We start from the raw sequence: 27,191 nt of genomic DNA on the forward strand, positions 1-27,191 counted from the left end.
TAGTAGGCAATAGTGGGGGTCAAGTGTGGGAAAGGTTTTATGGGTATAATGTTTTAGGTGGGTGCGGGAAAAATTTGGGAGTGGGAAATGTTTTAAGGGAGCGGGAGATCCGAACTACCCTAGCCAAGAAGATAAGATGCTGAAAGAGAGCAGATACCACACAGTGCTGAAAACAAAACAGATGCAGTGCCAAACAAAAGCAGAAACTCGTATAGTCCTGGCAAGAAGAAGATACATTTGCAGAACAGAATACATACTCTGTTGAAATTAAGGACAGAGCAGATAATACTGTGCTGGAAAAAGCAGATACAGTAGCAGATACAGAGCTTAAAAGAAAGCAAATCCAGTACCAAAAGAGAGCAGATACAGTCCTGAAACAAAAGAGGGCTCTGGCACTGGCAGGGGAGAGCAGATACACTGTTGAAATTAGGAAGGTACAGTGCTGAATAAGAGGAGACACAGTGCTGGAAGTGAATACCGGTAGATGCAATGCTGGAAGAGATAGAATAGGGTGGTGGAAAAGAGAAGATTGGATACTGGAACAGAGCAGATGGAGTGCTAAAAAAAAAGCAAATACAGTGCAGGAAAAGAGGAGATTTAGTGATGGAAGAAGGAAGACTAAGAGTTGAAAGAGAGAAGATATTTTGGAAAAAAGAGAGTAGGTAACAGTGGTGTAAAGGAGCACATATCATACTTAAAAATAGTAAACAAGAGAGCTGGAACAGAGCATTTACAGTGGAGGAAGCAAGCAGGTAAAATGATGGAGAGATGAAGAGATCAGATACAATACTGGAAGAAACAAATTCTAGTCCTGCAAGAGAGCAAACACAGTGCTGAAAGACAGAAAGTCCAACACTAGAGGTGAGAGAATGCACTGCTGGAAAAAAAAATGATACCCTTGTGAAACAGAGAAATTGTCACAATGGTGGGGAGCAGATACAGTACCATAAGAGAACAGATACGGTGCCGGGAAAGACCAAACACACATTGAGAAAAGAGCAGAAACAGACACAGTGCTGGAAAATGAGAACAGAATGTCCATAACTATAAAAGAGAGCATATGCTATACAGGAAATAAAGTGCTGGTAGAATACTGATGTTCTAGTAAGAGAGCGGGTATCACACTAGGAGAGCAGATACAAGTGCTGGAAGACAGTACAATGCAGATGTACAATGCATAAAGAAAGTGAGGACATCTGCTTTAATTCCAATCACAAATTCACTCACTTGGCCTCTGGATCATATTCAGACCAGATTCTCTTAAACTCATCCAAATGATGGGGTCCCAGGATAGACCAATCTCTTGTCAGATAATCAAAATTATCCATAATGACGGCCACAAACAAGTTAATAATCTGAAATAGAAAAAGATCAAATATGCACAATTCATCAAACTAAAATAATAATTGCTTTCTGCTCTAAATGTAAATGGAAGCTGGAATACTTTAGGTAGGTCTTAGCTTATAATACATAAAAATGGTGCTACCTAATGCATCTTAATGCCTTATAAACCTGGAATGCAGGTGATACACATCAAAAGGGCCCAAGCAGATTGATAGGGGCAATAAAAAGCCTTGACAGCAATGTTCAGAAAGAAATGAATGTAAAGGGGAGTCTAACATTATAAATTAGGAAACCTGCCCTAAGAAATGACATGCAGCCATTGCTGGAGTGTGTGTAGACGGTACAAGGCTGCAGAGAAGCTACAGGAGAATAACAGTACTGAGATGCAACAAAGAGTGAAAACAAGTATCCAGGGAACTTTGATTAAGATTCACAGTGCCTAAGAAAACTGAATGTCATTTAATTATGGTTTATATTTCCTTCATGATAACATACTAACTGAAGACCTTTTCTGCTTTACTTACCAGGAAGGCGCAAAGCATGAAAAAGCTGATAAAATACACAATGGCAAAGTTGCTTCCGCAGGTGAATTCTTCCTCTGGGGCAAAGTCAGATTCACTGTCACATCTTTTGCCAGGCAGACTGGCCAACATAATCTCCTGCCAGGCCTCTCCCGTGGCACACCTAGAAAAGAAAGAGGTCTGGGAATTATGTTTTCTGTCTAACATGGCTGGCTTCCTCCTCTCCCCATATTACTAAATAGTCATTACTCGGTTTCTACCTAGAGAGAGCCTTCACTTTGCACAAATCCCATTCATTATACTGCTATGTAGTAGTAATACAAAGTGAAATATAAGGAAAGAGTGACACTGCTGTTGCTCTCTAAATATAATGCAGGGAATAAGCATTGTCACCCTAGGCTTGGAAGTGAATTACATTTTAGTTCTTGGGCTCAGAAACACTCTCATAATTAGGTTTCAGTTTTGCACTGTAGACTGCCTATTACTCCAGCGGAGGAATGGATTAGCGCTCACCTCACATTTATAGTGTAATGAATACTACAATTTATTTCCATTTTATTTCCAAGAGGTCTGCCCTTTATTTACTATCAAACAAATGAGGAAAGGTACCTGAATAGCAGCAGCACAGCCTGGGGGAAGGTTTGAAAGTTATTATTCCGGTTGATCTGAGTTCCATCCTGCATTGCGATTTTACCAAATGTCTGTACACAGGAACAAAGAAGAGTCAGGAGATGTGAGCCTGGATCATATTGAAGCTATAAATGAAGAAGATCTAAAGCTCTCACAGCACTGACTGACTCACCTGCATGCCGATGACAGCGTAGATAAAAAATATCATTGCAATCAATAGAGCAACATATGGCAAAGCCTAAAGAAAAAAAATACTATTGTGGGATCATTGGATCATTTTGTATGACTCTAAAAAAGTAGATTAAAAGAAAATTTAATACCATTACCCACTAAAACTTCACAACCCACACATGTGATTGTCCCCTCTTTTTTAAGTGGTACTGGTGACCAGGAGGGTAACTACCACCCCTGCTATCCTGTGCATATGTAGGTCAAGAGGTGATGTATTGATGGGCTGGATGGGGTTCATAACAATTCATGGGCTGTCCAGAGGTTCATAGCCATTATAGTCGGGCTGGGGGTTTATAGTCATTCATGGGCTAGCTGGAGGTTCACAACCATTCAAGGGAGGCCCTGCAGCCTGCGAGAGGGGAGCTATCCGGGGGCCAACATGACTGTGGGGGGAAGGCCATAGGTCAGGAATATGGTGTGAGGGGTATGGCAGATATTAATAAGAATTGATTGGATAATAAATAAAACAATGGGTGGGGTCACGGGAGGTCATAAAAGATCAAGGTGACAGAAGGGGACAGCACAATTGTGACAGAAGGTGACGAGGTTCCCACCCTCCCGCCCTGGTATGGGTAATCAAGGTGTTCGGGTGGCTCTGTAGGCGGTGTGAGGTCCTCGAGGGAACGTGGTTGGGGAAGGTGTATGGTAAAAGTGTGGAAGTGTGGAGAGCCATCTGTGGTATGGGGTCTCCTGGTTTGTGGAATGAGGTTGGTGATGGGTTAACAGCGGGAGGTATGCGTGGTTGATATGGTTCCTGAGGCTGTGGAGGGGCGTCTAGGAGCAGTGATAGATATATCAATCAGAACGCAGATCCCAGATTAAGGGGAAAAGGATTAAAATGATCGAGGACCTGCCACCTGATTATTATTGTTGGAAGATAGGTTGTTAATGAGGATTATTGGTGATTGTACAATAAATATTGAAATGTTAAAAGGTTAAAGTTGTGATTTAATAAATGGCCAGTAGGCCAATTTTACCATACCTCATTTGTCGTGGTTATTCAAGGGTTAAAGGGGGGTAAAGGTTAAGTGAGGAGTGAAAAGGCTCTTGCATGCCACAGTCATGGGTTGGCTGGGGGTTTATAGCCATTAATGTGGCTGACTAGAGGTTCATAACAATTCATGGGCTGTCTGGGGGTCCATAGCCATTATGATCAGGCTGGGGGTTCATACCGATTCATGGGCTGGCTGGGGGTTAATAGCCATTCATGAGTTGGCTGGGAGTTCATAGCCATTATAGTCCAGGGTCCAGCAGCACAGGGCTGCTGTGTGCTGCATCAAAACTGGACCACCATCGAATTCAATGGATACAGAACTTGGCAATCAGCTGTAGTAAATTCAGTTATACAAGTATCATAGTTTTCTGTTGGCCAGAGGTTGGCCACATTCATTTAAAATTGGTCAGCAGTCTTTACTTTTTTCACTAACTTACTTGAAAGGACTTAATAAATGTCCACAGCAGTGTTCGGATACCTTCTCCTTTGCTCAAGAGTTTCACTAAGCGCATGACACGGAAGAGGCGGAAGAAGGTGATGGAGATTCTGGAACTGTCTTCTGAGCTCTAGAAAATAGCAAGTTAGATGACTGTTTCAGACCATATGTATAGGGATGCAAACACATAAAAATATGAATAAATATATTTATCTGGGGAAATTGTAATATGCGTTGTGTACTTGACAATATATGACAAATGTTACATTCCTACACAACTTCTAAATAAATAACATAAATTCCTTTAAAGGAATCTTGGACATGTTTGTAGAGATGGTTATCAGGCTGTGAAGCAGAGGTTACTAGGTGGTTGTCAGCCTATCACCCATTTTTCAACCATTTCCTTTGCTCTATCATTGAGAATCAGGAGTTAATTTTAATAGGCTGATAAAAGGCATTTATTACCAACAGTGACTTTTGTGTTCATAGAAGCCAGAGTCTGGAAGTTGGTTGTCTCATTGAACAAATGGGATAACCACAGCTATGGACAAAGTGTACCTAGCCATACGTGTGATCTACAAACATGTCGAACCAGCTCCTTTAGAAACCCTGTCAGGTTCCTAAACAAATGCAAAGGCACTTTCTTGAAACAGAAGTGGTAGTAAATTCACCTACCTGATGGACTTTGCCTACTACTCTTTTCTTCCTTCCAGCACTGCAGCCTCCATCAGACTCTACAGCACTGGATACTTCCATGGCTATGGCTTCATCCTCTAACCATTCCAATATTCTCTGGTCATCTAACTTACCTCCCAGATGTGTTCTTTGCCACAGTAGGGGTTCAGGACTTCATGAAGATTTCTCTTTAATAGAGTGGTGTTTAGTTGCACACTCTATTTATTCAGTTTTAAGCAATTGTTATTTTACTAGCAGGGTTGCTTTAAAAACCCTTCAGCTCAGGCTTGCAAGTGGTGTTTTATGCATAATGTGAATGCTGGCTGTAAAATAAATGTCTGCAGAACCTGGCCAAGAGCTTGCTTCAGTCTGCTAATTGCTTGTTTAAAACTAGAAACAACATTCCCATAACACAGAGTGGTCCCTACTCCTGCAGGCCAAAAGAGGAAACGTAACAAATTACTGCACTGGATTCAATTTGCTGAATCATAAAAGCTACAGCTTTGTTTACTGGAATAATATGAAAAGTAAGGTGCATGTAACTAAAAAAATTGAGATTTATATTTTATATTTCCAAATGGTCAGCATCGGCAATGGAAAATAATTGTCAACCAGCACTAAGGACGTTTCTATTTTAGAAGAAAATTTTATTTCAATTCAATTGTTTGTTGGCTTAAAAGTAGAAAATAATAGGGACAGCTGTACCGCCAATTGCTGTACACCACTACAAACTTCCCCAGTGTACTTTCATTTATTTTTATAAGGATGCCCATATATTTCACAGGGTGTCCAACAAACAAGCACAGTTTGATTGTCTTTAGGAAAATTTCATGGCCCTGATTTGACAAAATTGTTCAGCTCAAAAAAGCTAATTAGAAACAATACCAACTTGCAAAAGTAATCTCATGGATCCTAGATCATGGCTGATCTGAATGCACAACTTTATTAAAAAATACTATGTGTTGCTTTATTGTAGGTTTATGCCTCAAAAAGTATATACAGCAGTTTTACCAGTTTCAGATAGCCTAGCTAATTTCTTTTTCCTGTGGAATTATATGCAGGGGGACAGAGTTTAAATCCCACCAGAGATACCCTCACCACAGAGTTTGTGAGTCTTCACCTATATGTTTATGTGGGTTTGAGCCACGTGGTTTGTCAGCTTTCAATCATACTGACTATCATTTACTTCTTTAAGGGAATTTTACGGAGTCTGGAAATGTCTTTTAGACTCTATAGAGTTTTGCAATATTAATAAAAAACATGAAGTCTACAGGCACAAGGAAAATTACCTAAGCTGGTCAGTTATAGTAAGTTAGGTGAAACACTGGGTCTGATTTAATAAGGTTCTCCAAGACTGGAGAAGATAGACTATCATGGGAGAATATGGGTGATCCAGCAATTCTGGAAGGTAACTGATTCAAGATTATAAACATTTGCCAACCAATATAGCAAATGATTTTAGGAAATCCATTCCAGGATTGTTAGATCATCAAAGTTCTCGTATGACATTCTATCTTTTCCAGTCTTGGAGAAATTTAATAAATCAGGCCCATTATTTGTGGACATCAAGCTAGCAGTTACTGCATGTTGAGTATTGCTTGGGACAAAGTGATTGGATGGATGGGACAACCCATGCTCCATAACCTTGAGATAGGCTGGCATCACATACTCTCCCATTTAAGATATATAAAAAACAGAATTTCATGTTACCCTTATATGAATGTACACAGTGGAAATCTTGGTTTAGGGACAACTTCAACAAAGTGCCCATTATGTGACAATGACTGATTTGTCTTTACTAAAAGATGGCTTCCAATACTGCCAATTTTGCCAGTATAGGAAGTAGCTGGCACTCGCGTATTGATTTAAAGAGACTCTGTTGCCAGGCCATTATTTCACATCTAGCGTTAGCATATTTTATAATATTTTCCTGTAATAATGTACCTTATGTAGGCATTCAAACTCCTTGAGACTGCTGGTTGAATGTGTGCTGCCATGTTGGATGTGATGTCAGCAGCTCGTGTAGACTCAAAGGGGTCACTTAAGTGACGATTTATATATTGTTCTTCTTCCCTCCTTTCCTAAAAGCTACATAAATGGTTACATGGATGGGAAGGATGGAGAATCTGGGCAAACACAGACAGTAATTAGAGTTACCACTGGAGTATCTGCTATTTACTACACTTTCATGTGGTTCAGCGACCGGATTGTACATGCATAGTCAGTTGCAATCGAATTTCTGGAGGTGATTTTAACTTTTAATATTTATTGCAACTTAGTTCTTCAACTCCTTGTAAATAAAAAGAAAAAGAAGACCTTATGACCTACCTCCCCAACATGCCATCCATTCTAAATCAAGACGAAGGAAATGATGATGAAAAAGATGAAGGTGATGATGATGATTAAGATGAATCCATTGATGCGTGGGATGGTATACAGGAAGATATGATTTAGCACAAGAACACATAATATGCTGTAATATAAATAGCTTATTGTTAAGTATTACATATTTACACACATATCTAAAATGAATACGTTTTTAATGGGTCCAGTAAGTTTTAAAATTACATCCTAGAGAGGAGCACTGAGGCTGGGTTCTGTGATGTTTTCAGAAAGCTACATACAGAAACTCTCCCATCTGCTACGATCTGCCTGCAATGTATAGTGATGCAGAGATATCACTGTTTCCTCAACTTTCAACAATATTTTAAAATAGCATGTGGAAGGAAAAAAAAAGCTCTTCCTTTCTTGCTGTTTTTCTGAGTTTTTTAAAATAAAGTAACTTGGGAGAACCCTTGAAAAAACATTCAGGTCTAGAATTACTATATCCACAGCTTACAGTATATTGGCATGGTGGTCAGTTGGAAGAATGCCTGCTACTTTGCTGGCCGTTGGGAAGAATGTCACTCTTACAGATTACCAAAAATATAATTGGTGTCACTGACTTGAGAGTCACAAATTGTTCATTGTTCATGGAACCCCTAGCAACCTCCGGAGGAACCCTGGCTGAAAACACTGCTCTAAAGGCACTGGACCCTAATTTATTTTAGCCTCTGCATTAGGATATGAACTGCAAAACCACAAAGGTTAATGCTAAGGAATGCCAAAGCAAAATAGCTTAGGGGCAAAAAAGAGAAATCTGGCCCATTAGATCAGTGGTTGCCAACCTTTTCAGACCTACAAACCACTAAAGTTACGGACTCAGAACCGTGCATGCGTGGGGAGCTATGTGTCACTCAAAGGGGAAGAAACTTTCCCCATAATGACATAATGATGCCAGAACCTGCCCGCTCTCCCATTGCAGGCTCAGTCCATAAACACAACCCGCCCTGAGCCCGCAATCGGTATGGGGGACATGGTCCACGGCTCTGGCTGTTGCACCCCCGAGTGGGGTCCTTCTTCTGACTGCGCTGGGGGCGCACTGGCCAGAGCCGCAGATCACCAAAATTGACTTGCGGATGACTGGTTGGCGACCGCTGTTATAGATAATACTGATGAAATGGAAAAAGCCTTTTTTACTAAATGAAATAAAAATCAAAAGAAGAATGTTTAACAGTTTCAACACACAGATGGTGGTATCATGGCATTGAACATTTAAGTAATAATTAGTAAATAGAGCAAATATTTATTATTCAGCCCACCAAAAAAAGAGACAGAACATGTTACCTTTTTTAAACAGGACAGTAAAATCAGCTTTCACCCTGCTTGAACTCATCTCCCCAAAGATTGCAATGAAATCACATTGAATATAATTTTATCCCATCTAATTTTACCAGCCTATCACTCACGTTGACTTCTGTAACTGCAATATCCACCAGGCTTCCTACCACGATAAGAGCATCAAACGTGTTCCAGGCATCACAGAAATAATGCTGAGAAGAGATAAAAGTGGCAGCATGTTAAAAGGAAGTTTGCAACAAAAGTAATTTATAAAGTTCCACCAAATATTCAGTTTAATCCAGATAAATATATTCTATGTGGATTGAAACAAACAGTGTTCAAAGTATAAGAGCTTGCTCACATACTGCAGTTCATAGCAGAGCACATCTCATGCATTCTGAATTGCACTCCAATGCACCTCTAGTGCACTGGACTACATTGACCACAGCAAACTATAGGAAGATGCAAAGCAGAAGGAGAAATCTGTCCTGTATCCTCATGATAGAAGCTCCACTAAATTTATACAACCCTCTTTAAAGAAGCTTCCCAATTAGCAGGCAGCGTGGGATGTGCAGGTTAGAGAGCTCCAAGGACTCTGCGGTACTATGGTGTTCACTGAACTTCACATAGTGTGCTATACTAAAAATCATTCCATAGAGATCAAAGTCCAATGTTTCCATGGTGAACAGTACATACTGGTGCTGCAGTACATTTGTGTGTTGCTGCACATATTTATGTTTGTTTTTGTGCACTACCCTATTATAAAGAATCAGGCCAGCATTGGTGGCTGTGCGTTGCAGTACAACCCACAGCAACACACTTAATAATTGTAGTGGAACCTATATTATGGTATATTGGGCTTATGCTTAACAAGTTATGTTGGACTTATGTTAAGAGGCCACTGCTCCCATGCAAAAGAAAAAGCTCCTTCTTCACACCCTAGGCTTAGCAAAGAAGTGTAACTAACTAAGTTTCGATTTTGATCTGGAATAGTTTATCATTTGTCGACTCTCTTATAGTTTTAACAAACTGGGAGTACAAATAATTGAGAAAACAAAAAAGAAAGAGGTTTGTGGCTAAGGGTTGTGGTTTAAACATTAATTATGTATTGATACATTCTCATTTCATACCTAATTACAATCTTAGCATATTATTCAAGTAATATCCCCAGCCAAGTTACATATTCACAGGGCTGGGATATTAAGTGCTAGACGTATGTGTTCTAACCAGTTAAGCCGAATAACAGTAATAGTCGAAAATGTCCAGATGTGTTTCACCAGAATGGGCTTCCTCAGGGGTTTTGAGAATATTGATTATACAGTTTGTATATGAATACAGGGGACACAACATAACATAAGAGTGAAAAACATAAATAATACATTTTTCAGAGGTAATAAAGAAAATGTTCACACTTACTAGAAGTATATTATAGAGTGACATGGTAACACATTATTAGGGTATATGTTCAGCAAAGAGACAATATTAAAATGCTTGGTAACAGTTAAGAATGATTCAACCTAAATAGTACCGGTATGATATTTGTTAGTATACATATTTGCATGAAATCAAAGACAACAACATTTTAGCTAGTTCATGATTGGTAAATTTCTAACAAATATGCTGTAAATTATCAAAGTGTGGTATCAGGTACAGTAATAGTAATATATATATATATAATATATAATACTGCTATAAATATATTTAGGTAATATTGGTTAGTAATGATACTTTGTATCTTGTTATGTGGTTGATGGATGGGTGCTCGTATACTCTACGTCGTATACTCTCACTGACGTCATTACGTCAGATGTGTCTTCACATGGGATGCCAATTAGCGGGTCCCGTAGTATCCTGGTGTGGGTAAGTATAAGGTGTGGTGCATTTTTCTTGGGGCTTCAGTGGACCCCTCCCTTTGGGGACACCACAGGAGGCTTTTTCCATTGGACATATGGTCTCCCTTTGGCAAAAGGGACTATTGCTTGGGGCATGTCGTCTTTGTTATCCAAAACCATTTATATGTTGGACATAGAATTAATTATCACTCAATTTCTTGAGGGTTGGCATGACCCTCATATATGATATAAAGTATCATGTTTTTTAGTCTTTATTATTATAACATTGGCACCCCATTTGTTATTATATATACCAAATCATTTTCAATAAACTAATAAATACATAGGCATTAGAATGAAACAAATACAATGTTATAATTTGTTGGCTTTTACATACATATAAACATATATATATACCGTATATATTTCTTACAGCTGCTGTTTTGCCACTACCTCTTGGTGGGTTTGATACCTAACTAAATACTGTAAAAGACTACAACATATTTCAAAATTTGTCCTTTTTGGATCGAACCTTCTTTTTGCCGTGGTCTTTCCTCAACCCTTTGTGCTGATTCCTACACCATGTTAAGTTGCACCATTGTGTTGATACTTGGTGGTATGTATAATGTGTTTTTTCCTAAATAGTTTTGTTTTTGAGGTATGAAAATAAGATAATCAACAGTTTACTTTTTTGCATTATGTTATAGTGCTGCCATATTTAAAATTTAAAAAAATTTAAAAAAAAAAAATCTACAAAACGTGTCGGGTTGTTACAGCAAACCAGCCAACTGTATTTACCTACGTTACATTGGTATATTCAGCACTATGTTTTTAATCTGAGTCTAATCACCATACTTGTTACTCTAATATATAGTGGTACCATGGACTTTTGAATGTTTGTATTGGTTTGTTAGAGCTTTTTATACTTTGTAAATAATAAAGTCTCTCTTTTTATATAATTATGGTTTTGCATATAGAGTGGTACCTCAGTAAAGTCCCCTTTGGAATAAGTTCAACTTGGTATAAGTCCAGTTTGGACACGAAACATTTTGCTTGGTATACAACCTTTGCTTGGTACCTTTGTGCTAGAACTTGTATGGGTCGAAAAGAGTCATAACACCATGCGCTACCCTTATTTACCTCTCTCGAGACAAATCCATGACTGCCCACGAGTGTCAGTACACCAGTTGCTACCATTCAGTGAATAACCAGCGCTATAACTCTCTGTGAATTACATAACATCTCCTCCTCCTCCCTTCTCAGCACCATCTTAGTAGGCACTCGACTCTTCTCAGCAAGGTAAAGTGAGGGTAAATTTTCATTTATTTCATCTAATTGCTTTTGTATGTATGTATTTTAGTATTAAGCTGTGTTTAAATTATTTCATACAACCCCATCAATGTATAGTATGCCGATAACAATAGGATTTTTTTCATGGGAATGGATTAATCATTTTCCTTTTTTTTCCTATGGGAAAAATTTGTTTGGTATAAGTCCAAAGATTTGGAACGGGTTAAGGATTTATACCACTATACTGCCTTAAAAGTCCCACTTACAAAGATTAATCTTCTCTCTATTTAGATCTGACATTCCTATTGTGATCAGCTAAGACACCAGCTATTCATTTCATTATATTTTCTTAATTTTTTTACATGCACTTGCAATTTAGCTTTTGCTTGGACATTTTATTATTAAATTGCAGCAGCTGGTGTAAAATAGCATGGTTTATAGCCATTGCTTACTATTGCTAAATTCTGCCACCTGTTGGCTGTCAGGCTGTACTGCATCTGCAGTGGAGGATTATTTTCAATATGCACCAGGCTTTGACAAATAGTTGGTACAGGTACACAAGGCTGATTGATAGCTAGTAGCTGGCCTTCCAGTAAAAACAAAGAACAAATCTATTTTATTTTTTTGCACAATATATTTTTGCACAAAATATTTAACAGGGCTGTTTTTAAAAGCATAAATAAGTCTGAAAATGCATTTATTATTATTATTATTATTATTAATAATAATAATAATAATAATAATAATTATTATTATTATTATTAATAAAGAGTATTCATATAACCCCAGTATAATACCCAGCTCTGTACATTAAATAGGGGTTTCAAATGACAGATGGTGACACAGGAGGAGGGACCTCCCCAGAAGAGCTGACAATCTAAGCATATAGGAAGTATCACACAATAGGAGAGGAGATATGGAATGGTGGGAAGCAGTGAGGGTTTTTGGAAAGGTAAGAAGAAAGTATTTATGCACAAATAATGCTTTTTCTCAGTTTGCTTTAATTCTGAAAGTTGCTATCAGTTTAAATATCTCCATTTTTTATTCTGATTATCATTATCAATAACACAATTTTTGGATTTTACCGTCTTGTCTGCCATATTTATAAGGGGGTGCTTAGCCTGGTTGCCACTCTATAGCTACCATTTCCCACTTTGAATGTGAAGAATGCATAGGGTCACAATAGGGAACAGTGGTGTTTGTTTCAAATACCCTAATTCCCACTTTTACAGATTTTGCGACTTTTAAAAGCGGTGATCTGCAGCTGAAATGTTTATTGGCTGCTGCTGTCAGCTAGAAAAAGTGTTGATCAGTCATTAAGCAACAAAAGAGTACAAAGATCATCATTATGAGGAAAAAAGACTGGACTGACCTTCGGCCTGAAAGCGATGAGTTTCAGCACCATCTCTACAGTGAACAGTCCTGTGAAGACCATATTAAGGATGTCCATGGCATAATTAAATGGTTTAGATTGCTCATAATGCTTAAATAGAGAAAATGATAGAATTGATATAATTATGATTTATTTAGCACAATAAAAATTAAATCATATAACAAAATATACAAATGAACAGATACATACATTTGTAAAGCAGACATGTTAAAGAGGCCCTGCCATCAACTCTAAAAACTACAAGCAAAAGTACAACATTTAGATGTTTTACATTCTTTTTGTAGCTTTTTTTTCTTTCCATAAACATTTTTATTATATTTTTTGAAGGCAAAGAGCTGGTGGTCTTTGTTAGTGATCTGGCTAATGCAAGAAAAGTTCCCCTAGAACATCCTCCTTCCATAGGCTACAGGCCTTCTTCTTTTCTGGAAGAGTCTAACTATTCTAGGTGCTGGCCCAGCTTCATCACTCCTCCCCTCATCTTCCTATTATTATTAATAATATTATTATTATTAATATTATTAATAATAAACAGGATTTATATTGTGCCAACATATTACACAGCGCTGTACATTCCTACTTTTATGTATTAGCCATGAAAGGACTAAAGGGGATTACTAAAGAATTGAGTGACAGCTCCAAGCCTGCTGGCATCACATCCAAGATGGCGCACCCAGCAGCAGTCTTGGGGCTTTTGGATGTCTACCCAGGGGAGGATCTTACAGATAAAACACATGTATCAAATATGGCAAATGGGTATTTAATGGTATGGCAAGGTTTTGTTGAAATAAATAGTCTAGAAACCAGTGTCTCTCAACCAGGGTTCCTTCAAAGCTGTCTAGGGGTTCCTTGAGCAATTAACAACTTAGACCTCTCAGGTCAGCTTAAGCGACACCAATCCTTGATCATCAATAATTTGTCTATCTGTAAGGGTGACATTCTTCCCAATGACCAGCAATGTAAGAGACATTCTTCTTACTGTCCACCACACTAATGTAAAGTGAGCTGTGGATATAGTAAATAAAGCCGGGGTTCCCTGAAGATCTGAATGTTAGTACAAGGGTTCCCCCATGTTAAAAAGGTCAAAAAACACTTGTCTATCGAAAGGGTATCTTTACTTTTGAAGAAGACTTAGGTGGATGAGTTGTTTGCAACTACCCAACTACAGCAATTCATTTTTTCTGTGCTCATTAGAAAAGTACTTGACTGGCTGCCATCTTTGACTTTTCTTTTCTCATTTGACTGGATATAGAGTCACTAATGAGTAATTTAATCATTCTGCCCACTCATTTCATTACTCGGGTCTCTGCTTCTTGTGAGAATATTTAAGGCTTGATATTTGTAAAGCAGTAAATTATACTTTTAAATTTCCCCCAATTTTTAATGATGTCCCTAATGGTTCACTTGATCATTTCCCACTGCTGTAGAATTTCATAACTATACTACATTTTCAGTTTTGCAGCAAGTGTAGACCTAAGTGGTTGATAACAAAAAAAAGCTTTAAGCACAGCTGGATATTTAGTAAAAAATATGAGCCTTTTTTTTATTGCCTATCTGACCCAAAGGGGTTAATTTACTAAACTGGGCATGGCAAAACTACGTCCTGTTGGGCTTTTTTTACCGCTATTACGCATAGTTTATATCAGTTCATACAAAACTTCTCATCCATCTGACGCTGGCCCGGCCTGCCTGTCAAATTTTTTGTGGCCCCTTAGCCAAAACGGCTTGGACAAAAAACAGCCTAAAGTGGAACTAAACCTTCAAAAGTTGTGACCAGGCAGGTCCTTAACTGCAGAAAAGACAGGCAATGCTCACCTGTTTTAAAATAACCTTACCTGCCTGATCTCAATTATTTAATTGCACTTTCTTGTTCTTGCTCTGGCAGAGGAGCTGCCATTTTTGCCTGATCTTCTTCCTGGAGCCGGGGTTCAACCATCTTGATTTGCCGGGCCAGGATGACATTACTTCTACGCATGCACACAGGATTTCATTCATCGCCAGGGGATGAAGGAATACCCAGCACATGCTTGGCATCCTACACTGAGCTTGCAGACTATTGATGTTCTCTATGTTATCTGCTCCTGTTAGCTCTATGTCACCTAACTAGTTTAGTATTTATCCTCCATTTCCCAGTGTGCAGTGTTCACTGCAGTGCTGCACTAGAGGAAATGACAGGATACCAATATCAAGATAAATTCAAGCACTTTCATGAATTGCTGATCAGACAGAGGTATCACTGTATAGTAATTCCCTTCCATATTTCACATAAGTAAGTATATTTTCCTCACATATGTTTTATACATGTTTACTATTTTTCATCTAGGTCAGTGTTTCTCAACTAGAGTTCCTTCAGAGGATGCTAGGGGTACCTTGAGCAATGAGCAACTTGTGCCTCACAGGTCAGTTTAGGTAAAACCAATGATCAATTTGGCTATCTGCAAGGGTGGCATTCTTCCCAATGGCCAGCAATGTATGAGACATTCTTCCTACTGGCCACCACACTAATGTACTGTGAGCTGTGAATATAGTAATTTAGAAGGTGTTCCCTAAGATCGGAAAGGTTGAGAAAGGCTGAAGTAGACAATGTCTGTCTATGTACTGTAATTATATCTTACCTGCATTGCCAAGGCAATCGTGTTGAGAAGAATTAACACAAACATAATGTACTCAAAGCCTGTTGAATTGACCATGTACCAGACTTTATACTGGTATTTTGCCTTGGGGATGTACCTACGCAGGGGCTGAGCCTTTAAGGCATACTCCACACACTGACGCTGAAAAGGTAAAGAATATCAGGGGTTAGTAGTCAGTCATCAGTGTCTAGTATGTACCCATTGATGAACAAAGCCCAAAATAATTACCTGGTTCTTGTCTAGCTCACAGTTCTTATATTCTTGCTCACCCTGTGCTCGAAAGGTGATGATGACAAAACCTACAAAGATATTCATCATAAAGAAGGCAATGATGATGATGTAGACAATGAAAAAGATGGAAATCTCTACGCGGTAATTGTAAATGGGCCCCACGTTTTCCCCATTGGCATCGATGGCCTTGTACAGAAGCCTGTGTAGAGAATACAATAAAAAAGTGTCATCGAATTAGATGTGTCATTTCACTATTAAACTTCATGGATACATTAGAGTGTATCTACATTTTTTGGGGTATTGTAGGGAAATTAATCCCTTGCTAGGGATTTTCTTCACTTCCTTATGGATACAATGGATAGTGGTAAATCCTCCTAGTTTTACATCTATTCCTGTGCTGGTGACAACACATTTCGGATTTCCTATTACTTTCAGCCCCAGTGGTAATGGTCACCAAGACAAATAGAGAGGGTAAATCTCCTAGGAACCTAAAAAGTGTTCCAACAACGCACCACTCTGTCCAAACCTAAAACATGTAGATAATCATTAAAGCTAATTTTAATACAAACATCTAAAAAGTGATCTAAATTTCTAAATATATATTGAAAAGTTCAGAAAAATTCTTCTCCTTGCTGCAAGATTCATGAAATGGCATCAAACATGAATGCATGAGGTTATGCATGCATGGTTCATTTATATTGATATAGTTCATTTATATGTATATGTTTGATGAAAGGTCATGACGGAATCGGTCTTTTAATGATATAATAATCATCCTGAATTCACAGTCCACAAGAAACCCACAGACATGAGAACATTTCACTGGAATGTAGCTATAAAGAAAGTCTGTACTATGGAAGCTAAACCTTAAAAAGGAGCAAACGAGGGTGAAGTCTAAGGCCCTGATTTACTAAAGCTCTCAAAGGCTGGAGAGAATACACTTTGATCAGTGAAGCTGGGTGATCCATAAAACCTGAAATAGATTCCTTAAAATCATTTGCTGTGTTTTGAATCCTGGACCAGATCCAATCCAGGTTTGCTGGATCACCCAGCTTCACTGATCAAAGTGTATTCTCTCCAGCCTTGGAAAGCTTTAATAAATCAGGGCCTAAGTCTCTAATATTTCCTGTGGTCTCTTTGCAACTGTTTTCCCTCATTACTGGCTTTCTTTGATGTGTGGACACTCTTGGTCAGGAATTCCTTGTGTCAGTTTTGTTTTTATTGAAATCTTGTAAACACATCCCTGATTAGGATTCCTCGTGTCACTGCAACCAGCATGAGAATCCCTATTAGGTATAATAATTTCCAGAGACAGAGTATTAGATGAACAAACAAGCACTGTACACACAGCATCATTCTGATTTATGCAGAGGAGAGGGGTAAGATCGAGCGAGTGGCACTTTGCTGTGCTCTCCTTCTCCTGCCGGTGTCGGTGGCTCATGGATCCATCAGGGCGACCTCTGTACACATGTCAGATTCTCGTCTGAGACAAGCCCAACCATTTGTGTGGGCATATCAGACACAGCAGTGCCTTAGGTCTCTCACAGCAGATATAGCAATGAGAAGAATGGCACATGATGTTAACTGCTATTATTCAGAAGGAGTTAAAAACAAATATTACATTTTCAGCGCATTGCTAAGATGAACAAATCTTCACTTTTTGAGTTCAAGTTCACTTTAAGGTTAACTTAACTCAGGTTAGGAAGATCCCTAAAGCAATTGCTAAGAGGTTGTACCTAGCCAGGTAAGAGGTAGGTGAAGTAAGAGTTGGAGAAATCTTTTTTGTAGTTGTTCATGTGCACACTCACAGAAAAATGCCAAAAGGTAGAGCAAAGCAGGAATATTAAAACACATAGGTACAATGTTCCCCCCGGGTCTTATCAACAAGCTGCCCTATTCCCGCTACCTGCTTACTCCAGCTGCTTTGGCTTATGTATCAAACTGGATCTGCTCCCCATCATCATTTACTAATACTTACGCTGGCCAGCCTTCAAAAGTAGACACAGTAAAGAGCGCCATCATTCCTGACAGGACATTGTCAAAGTTGAAGTCGCTGTTGTGCCAGATTCTTTCTCGCACCATTGGATGAGTGACATCTCCATCCTTGTAAACAATGAATGTGCCCCTGCAACATGCACAGTGTAGACAAAATCAGGAACGGGCTTTTCTTTAATATAAATAGCATATGATATTATATATCCCCTGCCGTATATGTGTGTCTTGCTTTCTGCATCAATGTGGTTTTGGGTCTTTGGCACGATGATTACTGTACATAGTCACAAACATTTTCATATATGGTGCAAGTGTGGAGGGAAATGAAGGTGACGTTAACAGCAGCCAACCTTGCTACTGCTGTCATTAGTGATATAGGGAAGCATCTGGTTGGATAATTTGCCTACATATGGTTCCTTTGCTGCAGGGTTTTCAAGAATGAAGTTGAGAATTGGTTAACTGTCAGAACTGTGTGATTCTGTGATGTGTGGTACAGGTGACAAGACCCTTACTTGCATTCCTCAGGTCTGTGCTTTGCCTCATCAGTGCAGCTGTAAAATTTACCCTGTAAAAATTGGACATAGTTAATATATAGCCACTTATATTGACAGCTGATGATATAAACAGACAAAAAAGAAACAATCAACACAAAATCATCTAAATGAAATCAGATTCAATCAAATATACAAATAGAGAGTAAAGTCAGATTAATAGTATTTACTAGGATGTCCCAAAAATCTTATGTCTTGTTCATGTGACTGGGAATTAAATAAAAAAATATTTTTTTAATTTATTGTTTTAATATTTTATCACAATAAATCCTTGTTAATGAACCATACAGTACATTTTAGGTATAGGTTCGTTGAAATTGCTTGTCTGATTTTTCCTTGCAAAAGTGGAGATTTATTTGAATACACTGATAAATCATAAGATAAAGGCTAATAAGAATATGTACCTTAAAGAGCTGAACCCCGATACAGGCAAACATGAACTGTAGAAGTGTGGTGACTATCATAATATTACCGATAGTTCGGATGGCAACAAACACACATTGGACGACATGCTGCAAAGACAAAATATTTGTCAAAAACGTGATAATAAAGAAATGGTCATGTGAGAAGTGAGAACAATTAATAATGACTGGGTATAATTATTCTGTCACTGATTAGGGGCCCCTTCAGACCCATGGTTTTAAACCACACAGCTTGCCACTCCCATGAGCACAGAAAACTGCTGGCACACAGTGGGGAGAGGCAAACCACACCTCGGGCAACTAGATTTACATGTGGTGTGGCATCTGGTGCAAATCTACAGGCAACAATCATGCGGCCAAAAGCGACCATGTTACCATAGCTAAATGCAAAACAAGGGTCCCAACCTCTCCCATTTACTTGAAAATGAGACGTTTCGACCATAGTTGAGTCCATGGCAAAACATGGCAGAACATCTATGTGGGTCCAAGGGATATCTAAAGAAACTGTAAAAGTATATTTCAAAAACATGTCAAAATTTCAATGAAGGTATTTTGTTCCTCCCATTGACACCATTTCTCCCCCTGACACCAATAATGAAGCACTATTCCTCTCATTGACATCAATTATAGGGCACCATTTCTCCCATTGGCACCAAGGAAGGAGCATCATTCTTCCTTCTGACATCAATGACAGGAAACTCTTCCTGTCATTGACACCAACAATGGGGACACTTTCTCCCACTGATTCCAAGGATAAGGCAGTATTCCTACCACGGACACCAACAAAGGGGCACCATTTCTCTCACTAACATAAAAAATTGGGCTCTATTCATCCCACTGGTAAATGGGTTTTAATTTGCTCCTGACACAAACAATAGGGTGCTGTTCTTTCTCTGATGGGGCAGTATCTCTTCCACTGATACCAACAGTGGGGCTCCTCTATATCTACTAAAACTAATTAAGGGACACTATTGCTTCTAATGACCACCAGTGCATTTAATAATGCTACTGACCATACCTCCCTGGAACATTTTTTACTTCTACAGACCTCGAATGTGTTGGAAAGGGTTCTGTTTTAGGTTGGGTTTATGTAAAAAAGGCTAACTGCAGACTGCAATAGAGATCTCTGTCGGGTTATCATTTTTGTCTGTGACCACACTGAGGAGTTTTTCCCTTTCTTCCTGTTCATTAAATGCCTTTACAAATACTTGAGTCCAGTTCACACTCCTATTGAGTTCCTTGCACACCTACCAAACCCCTTGAGGATTTCACACCTCTGAGTAGTGCTGCAGGCTACAGGGGGGGATTTAATACATTACTGATGAGCATTACTGGTGATGTAATCATCTTTCTTAATGCTCACTTATTAACACCCTCAAAGGTTAATTGATAGGACCTCTGCCATGCCACCTGGGAGAAGAGAGACTAGGGTGAGTGGAATAGAGTGCTTACATGACCACCACTAGTATTATCTAATTTTCAAGGCATTGAGGATGAGTTTGTTTGCTTTTAACCAGCAATGATCCTAAAACAGAGGCAGGGAAGAACACTCTAAGGCTAAGTACACACGTGCAATTGTTCTTGTCCGATATCAGATGAAAATTTGGTGTGTGTACAGCGCTCGACGTCCATCGTCCGAACGACTGTCCTGGCGGATCCATTGATGATGGACCATGAACGACAAACAATCATAATGAAAGTGAGGGGAGAGAGAGCGCAGCAGCGTGCCTCTCTGTCGTTCTCCCCCTCCCCTCTCCATAGAGCAGAACGGTGCTGTATGTATAGCACTCCTTCATGCATCGTGCAGTCTTTAGTATTTGGAAAAGATTGTGAAAGATCTTTTCCAACGATAATTATTGCATGTGTGTACATGTCCCTTATGCAATAACCTTTCCTAACTTGTGCATGCTCAGCTTCAGCTTTGGTTGCCAGGATAGTCCACAATCTGGCTTCCCCTGTGCCTGCCAGGAATACATGAACTCCCGTGGGAGTTGCGTCATCCCAGCCCAGGCCATTCTAGATGGCCAAAGATCGACTTCATGAAGAAAAAAAAGAAGAACATGGTGGCACTCTGCGAGGAAACAGGGAGAGATAAGCAAGGAGTGTTTAGTTCCACTTAAAACAAACATTCATCACTCCTTTGGTAAATCAGCCTTTCTGTCAGCTTTTTTGTGTAAGGTACTTTACCTTCAGCCCCTTGGCCCTGTTAATGGCTCTCAGTGGACGCAGCACTCTCAACACACGGAGAATCTTTACAACGGAGATAGCACTAGAGCTACAATACAAACACAAAGAACGTCAGATCAGAGCTCTGGATTGCAAATACCTTTAAGCAGGGGTGTCAAACTCAAATACACAGAGGGCCGAAAAAACTTAGAACAAGTTGGGGGTCAAACGTCAAATTTATTGAAAAAATTTAGGAAGTTTACTACTTCATCCATAACTAACAAAAACAAACCCCTCTAATTTCTATCTATCTATGCAGGCTTTGTGTTGTTCATCCTCTCACATCACAAGTTTGTCTGACACTAAATTTTACTTTGTGCAGTCTCTAGTAGATTGAAACAAACATAAAGCCCCTGGTAGTCAGGCACCATGTGATCATTGCCTAGGCTTTGTGTCACATGATGGGTGTACAGGAATAATGTCTATGTATTGCATGTATTGAAAATGATGATGGGAGGTGGTAACGCGGGCAGGTGGGCCAGATGTAGCTCATTTTGAGAATTCTTTGGGGGGCCAAAAAGAAGGACCCAGAGGGCCAGTTTGACACCCCTGCCTTAAAGTAAATCTAAAGCCGAATGAGTCTGAAATAAGAAATTCAGACGAAATGCGTCAGCCGGATAGGGAAGGGTATACAACACGCTTTGTAGAGTGCTTTTTAGCACGTGATTTATGTGAGTATGTTTTTTGTGTGCATTGAGTCTATATTTTATTAGGATTATTACTCTTTGGGCTCTAGGTAAAAAACAAGGAATCTGACATCCCCTTAAACGTTCCCTGGTGGGAATTTTTTGCTGCTATTGAAACACATGGACCTGCAAGATTCCAATGAGGGACTGTTTGATAGAATTCCTGATTCCCCCGTTTTATAAATAGAGCCCCATAAGTTCTCTTCTCCCATTTATAGGATATATGATATATGCTGAGGAGAGACGTGGGATCCCTAAGGAAATCCACTGGACGGATGGTGAAGCAGACCAATATAACCTTTCTGAATTGATTCCAGACCAATATAACCTTTCCTGATTTGAGATGACGTGATGAATGGCACATATGGTGTGGAAGATGTAAAAATAATGATAAAAAAGTATATAAATGTACAATATTTATATAAATATATATATATATATATATATATATATATATATATATATATATACACACACACATCTAGAACATGGAATGTTGCTGTGAACTTAACATGATGGAAGCAATATGAACATTCATTTAGACTGTATATTTGTATTTTATTGAGAAAAATTTATGTTTGCCCATTATTCATTTGAGGGCACTGCAATATAGGGGTATTTTTTGTCACAATCACACTTACTGTGTGTTTTACACCCATTTTTTATTTTTATGGCAGCCACACAGTCTGCATTTCCAGAACAATAGCAAAATGGCAATCTACAATATTGGCAATATTAATGTAGCTGGATATAATATTTTATAATTACACATCCCAGATAATCAACTTCTACCATACATTTCTCCTATGAGATTTGGAGACTTTTCAGACAAATTCAATGATGAAAAAAATTCCCTTCCTATTTTCTATTCTCAATGCATTTCACAGACATAAAGCTGCTTCTTTAGGAACTTTTAGAGAGAGAGGGAATATTAAGGTTATTGTAATGTCTATAACAGCAATACACACTCATAAATACTTTTGAACACAAATTATGACAATAATCAGACTTCAAAAGTACTCACATTTTCTGTATCTATTTGACCCTTTAAAAAGTACGCTTTTCCTTGAGTGCTTCCCCTTACCATCTATGGGTTGCTCTCAGGCTCCTGTAACAACTACATTGGATTTAGATGGTGGATGTTGAATGATATACCATCTAAACCCAAAATGGTTGCTGCAAACTTTGTTTAAGAAAACAATCTTCATTGAAAATTACATTTGGTGACTTATATATTGTTTAATGCCTGAAAAGTCCCTTAATCTCATTGCAGAAATGTATGGCAGAAAATGACAACCTGCATATTTTTTTCCATTAAGATTCCCCTTGTACAATATTTTGATGTTTTAGCTAATTAGTTAACAGTAAAAAGATGGTTACAAAATGTATTGTCTGAACTATATATAAGAATTTTATCTGCCTACGTTTAATATCCAAACATTTCCTCCTAGACCTGGAATGACACTTGTGTTTTGCAGCTTTAACTTCCAGATATAGACTGTGCCCTGGAGAGTGGCTGAGGGAAAGAACAAAAATCCTGACTCACTGTATCCCAAAGGAGATGAGGGACACGCTAACGACAAGGAGATCTAAGAGGTTGAACCAGTTCCTGCAGAAGGAGCCTTTGTGCAAGAAGGCGCCATATGCCGTCATCTGAAAAAGAGATGAGAACACAGGGAAGGGATAAAGAGTTATACATTGGTGATGGGAAACAGACATATTGAAATGGTGTGGACATTAATATACATTATTATTACACAGTATTTATATAGCGCCATCATATTACGCAGCACTGTACATGGTCCATGGTCATGTCACTATCTGTCCCTCAAAGGGGCTCACAATCTAATGTCCCTACCTCAGTCATATGTCTTTAATACAGTCTAAGGTCAATTTTTGGGGGGAAGCCAATTAACCTAACTGCATGTTTTTGGGATGTGGGAGGAAACCAGAGTATCGGGAGTAAACCCACGCAGAACATGCAAACGTTTAGCGGCAGCTGTATTTGTTTTTTAGGCTGTTTTGCTTTAATTTCCATTTGGTGATGCTACTACCGTAATAACTTCCTGTGCCTGGGTGGATATTCTCACTCCTCCGCTCCAGCTACTGGGAGAACCAAAGTTGTCACCTAGGCTGGACTGCAACCACAATTTGCCATCGATTACACAGAAAACTGTTTATTATATTTTTGATCTTAGGCTTAGTTATCCTTGAAGAAAGTACTTTAACTAGAATAACATTCAGAAAGCCTCTGAACAATGACAATCAGGGACAGTAATATTTTTGACTCACCTTAAGTAGGATTTCTACGGTGAAGATGGAGGTAAACGCATAGTCAAAATAGCCCAAAATCTGCAAAGAGAAACACACATAGATATGATGGTAGGTAACAAAACATAATTATATACAGTGTTTCAAAATATTTATAATTACAGACCCCCCTCCCTATTAAATACCCAAAAACATTTCTAATACCTTTCTTATCCGACTGTCATCATCATAATCAGCAGTTGTCTTCTTTTAGATACTGGTTTAACTTTCAAAGTTGTCCATAGCTTGGTTTTACTATACATATGATGGTTATTCCAGCTACAGCTTATTGAGATTTTTGATGTTGATCCCGTGTCATGTGACACATCAAAGTCTATTTCTCCACTTGTATTTTAGGTTCAGTAATGCACAAACGTATTTATTCACATGTGGTTATAAAGGGAAATTGCATTGCTAAATTGGGTTGAACTGTGACATGTGCAGCCCAAGGTCTAGAATGCACGAGATGATCTGCTGCCAATGTTGTGCTCAACCAAATAATTCAATCAATTTTCTGATCAGTAACTAAACAGTTGTTTTGCCATTCTGGTTAGTTTTCTCCATTAGAAAGTGACCAGAATTCTGATAAGATATGATCAATTGTTTGTGCACATGACTTGACTTATGTATGCTTTTGATTGATGTTTACCAGCAGCGTCACATTCGATTAAGAAAAATGAATTGCTCATAATCAGTTGGATCTTGAACTCACTTCCAATCAGTTGGATCTTGAATTCACTTCCAATCGTTTTGTCAGGTGGAAAACTGGATTGGAAGTCAGAATTGGCCTTTAGGTACCAAGCCTAGAACTTTTTGATAAGCAATGCAGCTTTTCCAAAATCAGATTTTTTCTTGGATCACCATGTCAATCAATCAAATAGTTTATTGCTGAATCTAGAGATCCATTTTTATACCTCCGCCGATGGGTTCCCAATCTCACAGAGGTTGTGTAAGTCCTTAAAAACCCCTAACCTAATCTGTACCTCCACACCAATACTTACATGGTTTCGGAAGGAATGGGCACGAATTGGATCCTCTGCTGCGAGTGAGATGCTGCTGAGGATAATGAAGACCAGGATGAGGTTAGTAAAGATATGATGGTGGATCAAACGATGACACCCGACTCGGAGGCTGAAACAAAGACAAACACATATGTACAATCTGCATCAGAAAAAGTTGATTTAGGTTGGTGAATATTTGTATTGCAGCTATGGAACAGTTCTTGGTTACCCTGTCCAAATATACTCCAAGTCTAGCATTATTAGATGACTGAATGATTTATGACTACAACAAATCACAGGTCTGTAAACATTTACAAATCTGTAACTGGCTGCTTAATGTGTGATAAAAAGTTAAAGCTCTCTGCTGAAGAGACAGAAAATTCAACAAATAGCCAACTTGGTGAAAATGCCTGGTCAGCCTAGGCAGAATATATAAAAAAGGAGGAGCATCAAAGCCAATCAGCCATAACATCATAAGTGAAGGGAACTATTAAAATAAATATTAATACTACAATCCAAACCCCCTAGCAATCAATAACAACAAGGTCATATATACGTGTGTATGATATGTGGGTTTGGATACACTTTAAATTACAGAAGCCATTGGATGAGCAGGGCAACCAGCATTTTCACAAAATCACATCATACATAGCAGCCCCAGTATTTCTCCCATTACAAGTTTTCAGAGGTAAGGTTATCATTAAACAACATTGCAGCACTGAAGAGAAAAATTGAGTCAGTCAATTGTTAAATTAAATCAATTCTTGGGAGCTTTCCACACAGCTCTGTGCCATGACAATGCAGATACCTATTTAAAGCTAAACTCCAGGCACACAGCTAAATACACAGATGAAACATATATATAAGTCAAATAATTTGTATCCCTGTCCATTCAGTCCTGAGAACTACACAGCTTTGTCCAAACAGTACAGCCAGGTAACCTGACTTCTGTGTACTGTCAATTGGCAATTTAGATTCCAAAGACTCCTTTGCCAAAAAAAGTTGCTAATTGTTAAGGTATCCTCTTTTTTTTTTTAAAGCAGGAGGCGGACTTGCCACTGAAAAAAAGGTAGTTTGGACAAAATGATACAACAATTAGCACAACAAATGAACTGATTGGCTCAGCCCTGCTTTTGCTACTCACACTCCAGACCTGCTGTATTACTGCAAAAGGCCATACCCAGGTCAGGTTCGGTTATCCACTCGGACTACATTTAATAAATACATATAATGAAAACATAAAGTTTACAGAGCGGCATTCATTTTGTACCTTGTTTCTGCATAAAGTTCAGCCTTAATTTTATTTAAACTGTTTGCCTTATTTATTTTTATAACCAATAGAAAGAGAGGCCTGCAGCAGGGAATATGCGGAAGGCAGCATGACAGGGTGCTCGGACAGACACGAGGTAAGGGGGGTGGTTGGAAAGGGTTAAGGCCAGTTTCAAAGGAAAGGAAGGAGGGGGAGAAGGTTGGGTCGGAAGTAGAAGGGGAGGAGTGAGGAGAGGGTAAAAGGAGAGTGGAACGGAACTGAGGCACATTTTTTGAAAAGAAGAAGTTGGGTAGGGAGTTTCAGGCAGCATGGAGTCGATCGACGCCTTAATGGTGAGGCCTGGTTGCGGGAGAGATTAGAGGAGGCAGTTGGGGGGACAGATAGGGCACAACAGATAGACAGGTTAGAGGGGCTGCGGCCTCGGAGAGACAGGGCTCCGGTGCGCCTGAGCCCAGAACCGTTCGCAAGGACTCCAACCTGGGAGCCCCGCTAGGGACCCTCCTAGCAGGTCAGCAGGGCGGCGTTTGCCCGGGTCTGGTCCTAGGCTAGGGAGGAATCCCCGTCGTCCGGCGTCCGGCCGGGCCTGGCGTGGAGAGGCGTGTGGTCAAGATGGCGGCGGCTCCGCGATTCCCGGAAGAAGACGCGTCGCTAGGAAGTGACGCGGGAGGTCGCGCCGCGTCATCGGGCTGGACCGGAAGACTGGCAGAAGAGGATGCGGAGGCTCCCCGGTCAGAAGGGGAGCTTACATCGTTGGGTGAAGACTCGGAGGCGGGCCAGGTGATGGAGGCAGAGGGGGGCCCTTCCGGACGGATGGCAGGATCCCAGGACGCGGGACTGCCAGGTAGGATGCTGGGGGGGCCATTGGG

General features: G+C 39.3%; 1 protein-coding gene across 5 annotated transcripts in view; it reads right to left on the bottom strand.

The window, feature by feature from the left end:
- Positions 1-27,191, bottom strand: part of CACNA1F (calcium voltage-gated channel subunit alpha1 F) — a 99,069-nt gene that overhangs the window by 26,250 nt on the left and 45,628 nt on the right. For 3 of the 5 annotated variants that reach the window (XM_072431911.1, XM_072431908.1, XM_072431910.1), the window contains 17 exons: positions 25,056-25,185; positions 24,037-24,096; positions 23,291-23,397; positions 21,020-21,107; positions 18,815-18,922; positions 18,372-18,424; positions 17,846-17,992; positions 15,865-16,066; positions 15,619-15,777; positions 12,986-13,096; positions 8,620-8,703; positions 7,160-7,180; positions 4,158-4,286; positions 2,668-2,733; positions 2,475-2,566; positions 1,869-2,028; positions 1,228-1,355 (listed from right to left, as the gene is read on the bottom strand). In XM_072431911.1, coding sequence (XP_072288012.1) covers positions 1,228-1,355; positions 1,869-2,028; positions 2,475-2,566; positions 2,668-2,733; positions 4,158-4,286; positions 7,160-7,180; positions 8,620-8,703; positions 12,986-13,096; positions 15,619-15,777; positions 15,865-16,066; positions 17,846-17,992; positions 18,372-18,424; positions 18,815-18,922; positions 21,020-21,107; positions 23,291-23,397; positions 24,037-24,096; positions 25,056-25,185 — 1,845 coding nt within the window. The remainder of the gene's footprint in view (positions 1-1,227; positions 1,356-1,868; positions 2,029-2,474; positions 2,567-2,667; positions 2,734-4,157; positions 4,287-7,159; positions 7,181-8,619; positions 8,704-12,985; positions 13,097-15,618; positions 15,778-15,864; positions 16,067-17,845; positions 17,993-18,371; positions 18,425-18,814; positions 18,923-21,019; positions 21,108-23,290; positions 23,398-24,036; positions 24,097-25,055; positions 25,186-27,191) is intronic. The other 2 variants (XM_072431913.1, XM_072431909.1) reach the window with 1 other exon arrangement.

This window comes from Pyxicephalus adspersus, chromosome Z (genome assembly GCF_032062135.1).
Source record: "Pyxicephalus adspersus chromosome Z, UCB_Pads_2.0, whole genome shotgun sequence".
Classification (NCBI taxonomy): Eukaryota; Metazoa; Chordata; class Amphibia; order Anura; family Pyxicephalidae; genus Pyxicephalus; species Pyxicephalus adspersus.